This window comes from Pundamilia nyererei, unplaced genomic scaffold (assembly GCF_000239375.1).
Source record: "Pundamilia nyererei isolate P.nyererei 1_Seehausen unplaced genomic scaffold, PunNye1.0 scaffold00088, whole genome shotgun sequence".
Classification (NCBI taxonomy): domain Eukaryota; kingdom Metazoa; phylum Chordata; class Actinopteri; order Cichliformes; family Cichlidae; genus Pundamilia; species Pundamilia nyererei.
This window is the reverse complement of record NW_005187489.1, coordinates 2,521,454-2,524,374: the sequence shown is the minus strand read 5'-3', so window position 1 is coordinate 2,524,374 and position 2,921 is coordinate 2,521,454. Positions and strand designations below refer to the sequence as shown.

At 44.6% G+C, this 2,921-nt stretch overlaps 1 protein-coding gene across 1 annotated transcript in view; it reads right to left on the bottom strand.

The window, feature by feature from the left end:
- The window catches only part of rtn4ip1 (reticulon 4 interacting protein 1), a 25,506-nt gene that overhangs the window by 18,648 nt on the left and 3,937 nt on the right, over nt 1-2,921 (bottom strand). Inside the window, exons 2-3 of the mRNA XM_005739022.2 lie at nt 2,225-2,376; nt 933-1,001 (exon numbers count right to left, since the gene is read on the bottom strand). Of these exons, the coding sequence (XP_005739079.1) occupies nt 933-1,001; nt 2,225-2,376 (221 nt within the window). The remainder of the gene's footprint in view (nt 1-932; nt 1,002-2,224; nt 2,377-2,921) is intronic.

The window sequence follows — 2,921 nt, the reverse complement described above, 5'->3', positions numbered from 1 at the left end:
CATGGATTTTTTTTTCACATTCTGTCTCTCACAGTTGAAGTGTACCTCTGGTGCAAATTACTGACCTCTGTCATCATTTTAGGTGGGGGAACTTGCGCAATCGGTGGCTGACTAAATACTTTTTTGCCCCACTGTATGTCCCTAACTTCACCTATGGTCACAAACTGTGGGTAGTGACCGAAAGAACGAGATCACGGATACAAGCGGTGGAAATGAGCTTCCTCCGAAGGGTGGCCTCTCCCTTAGAAATAGGGTGAGAAGTTCAGCCATCCGGGAGGGGCTCAGAGTAGAACCGCTGCTCCTCCACATCGAAAGGAGCCAGTTGAGATGAATGGTAAATGGTATTTGTATAGCGCTTTACTAGTCCCTAAGGACCCCAAAGCGCTTTACACAGCCATCCACACACACACTCACACACTGGTGATGGCAAGCTATGTTGTAGCCACCCTGGGGCGCACTGACAGAGGCGAGGCTGTGCCACCGGGCCCTCTGACCACCACCAGTAGGCAACGGGTGAAGTTGCCTACTGGTGGAGATCAAAACTCCAGACATCCAGAGGCCCTCAGAACACAAGAGACCAAGGAAGACCAACAGAGGGGCAGCTGCGCCACTATCCCGAAAGAGCTGACGAGAGTCCCAGATGAGGGGTCACTCAGCAGCCGTGGAGCAGAAGCCAGGGGGGGGTTGCAGTGACGTGCCCGTGAGTTTATCTAAAAACCTTCAGTTTAACTTTCACTGATCATCACCGTCTGTCAGTTTAGTTTATTTTTGTTTTTTTCACACTGATGTTGAAACTTAAACTGTGTAACAAACAAAAATCTAAATAAATAAGGAAACTGTTTCTGGAGAACTGACACTGATGAAAGTTTCCACTTCACAAACAGGAGAAATGAGACATTTATGTATTTTAAATACATAACGCTGAGCATTACCTCGTTGGCGCTCAGCAACACAAACTCCGCCAGGCTGCCCTGCTTCCACGGCGGGATCGCCGCCCAAACCTGAGGACGACACACAAATGGCTCAAATCTGCATTTCTGTGCAGCTAGTTCAGAGAAACTTCACACATGTGCTCCTCTGGGAAACGGTTACGGATGTGGTAAAAAAAGCAGAATGACTTCATGGGTGTTAAAAAATACAGTACATTTAAAGTCACAGCGCACACACACCTACACACACACACCTACACACACACACACACAAACACACACACTAAACTAAGCAATAAAGTAACTAATTACTTTTGAACGCTAACCTTACTTTTGAAGTAATGAAATACCTTCTTTGAGAAGTAATCAATAATTAGTAAATAATTACTTTTTTCAAGTAACTTGACCAACACGGGTGGTGATAAGATAAAAATGGAGCTGTGAACTGGAAGGTCCCAGAAGGAAATAAAAGCACATTTTTTAAAAATGCAGCATTTAAAGAGCATTTGTGACCTTTTGAGGTATTGTTACCAAAATGGAGAACAAGCCAGATGTTATGACTGATAACAGTTTAACCTCACAAAGCTATGAAGGTGTGACGTTTCCTCTCATTTCCTTTGTGATATTTGTGGGGCAGCGCAGTGTGAAGATGAAAGTAAAATATATTTCACACGCCAGGAGCCTCATGAGGGCTGATGCCAGCCGGATGCTGACTAAAACTAATAATTAGTTGTTGTTTCTTTCCAAACTAGAAAAACTTGAATCGCATACATGGATGTCCCTCACCAGGATTCATCCGCTTGCATTTGAACACCGTTTTCTGTGGAGCCAATGTTATGTTACTCTTTCAAAGAGAGGGGAAGAAAAAAAGCGAGAGATGAAAACAACTGTGTTCGCGTTAAGGTATGAATGCCGTAAGTGCAGAACCAAATGTTCGACCAATAAAAGTCTATTGGGATCAAGTTGTACTGGTTTCTCTGAAGGTGGATGTAGCCAATCACACGGGCTCTGCCACGCCCACTGAGATTGTTAGCACCATTAGCAAGTGCAACACTGTCAGATTAAATTAACACAGAAACAAAAACACTGACTTCAGCAGATCAGGGAATTGTTTCCGGGTCAGCAATGTTGCCAACTTGTAGGAAGGTTGTATTCTTTCTGAGAGCAGCAGCACAGCGTAGAGGAAAACCTGAGGCCTTCTGAATTTTCTCTCTTAAAAGGGTTTGTTGACGGCAGCCGTGAAGAATCACAGTTAATTGGATTCTGCTCTCTGTGCGTACACCTCTCGTCTTTACCTCGTCCCCCTCTCTGAAGTGCTTCACGTCCAGGCCGCACTCCATGATGACCCCGGACACATCCCGGCCCAGAACGAGAGGAAACTCACTGCCCGACTGCTTGATGTTCAAAGGATCTCTCTTCATGGACAATGTAGCTGCGCCGTAGCCACCTGACGGGGAAAGAGTTTATGATTATTACATAAAGATTTAATGCTGTTTATGAATGTTTGTACTGGGACGTCAAAGTAATTCACCAACTGTAATTTTCAGCTCCACATTTTCATTCTTGGACAGTTCAAATTAATCCTTTATCCTGCCCCTCAGTCCTAAAGTGTCTCTTAAAGTAACTTAGCAACATAATTAAAAGGAGCATGAATCCAAAACTTCCTCTTCAAACTTCCTATAATTATTACTACTTTCAAATTCACGCGTGCAGCTCCTCAAGGATCCGTTCTCGGTCCTCTTCTACTTCACAGAGCGTTTTGAAAGTACAGAGGTCACAGATGAAGTTTATCATACTGAAGCTTTACTCAGATACAGCAGATAGAGTAGACGGTTGGCTGGAGTGTTTACATCAGCGGTCCCCAACCCCCGTGCCTCGGACCGGCACCGGTCCGTGAGTCGTTTGGTACCGGGCCGCGAGAGTTGAGGCTCAGGTGTGAAATGTATAGTTTTCAGGGTTTTTATCGGTTTTCAGTGTTATTTTGTTATCGTT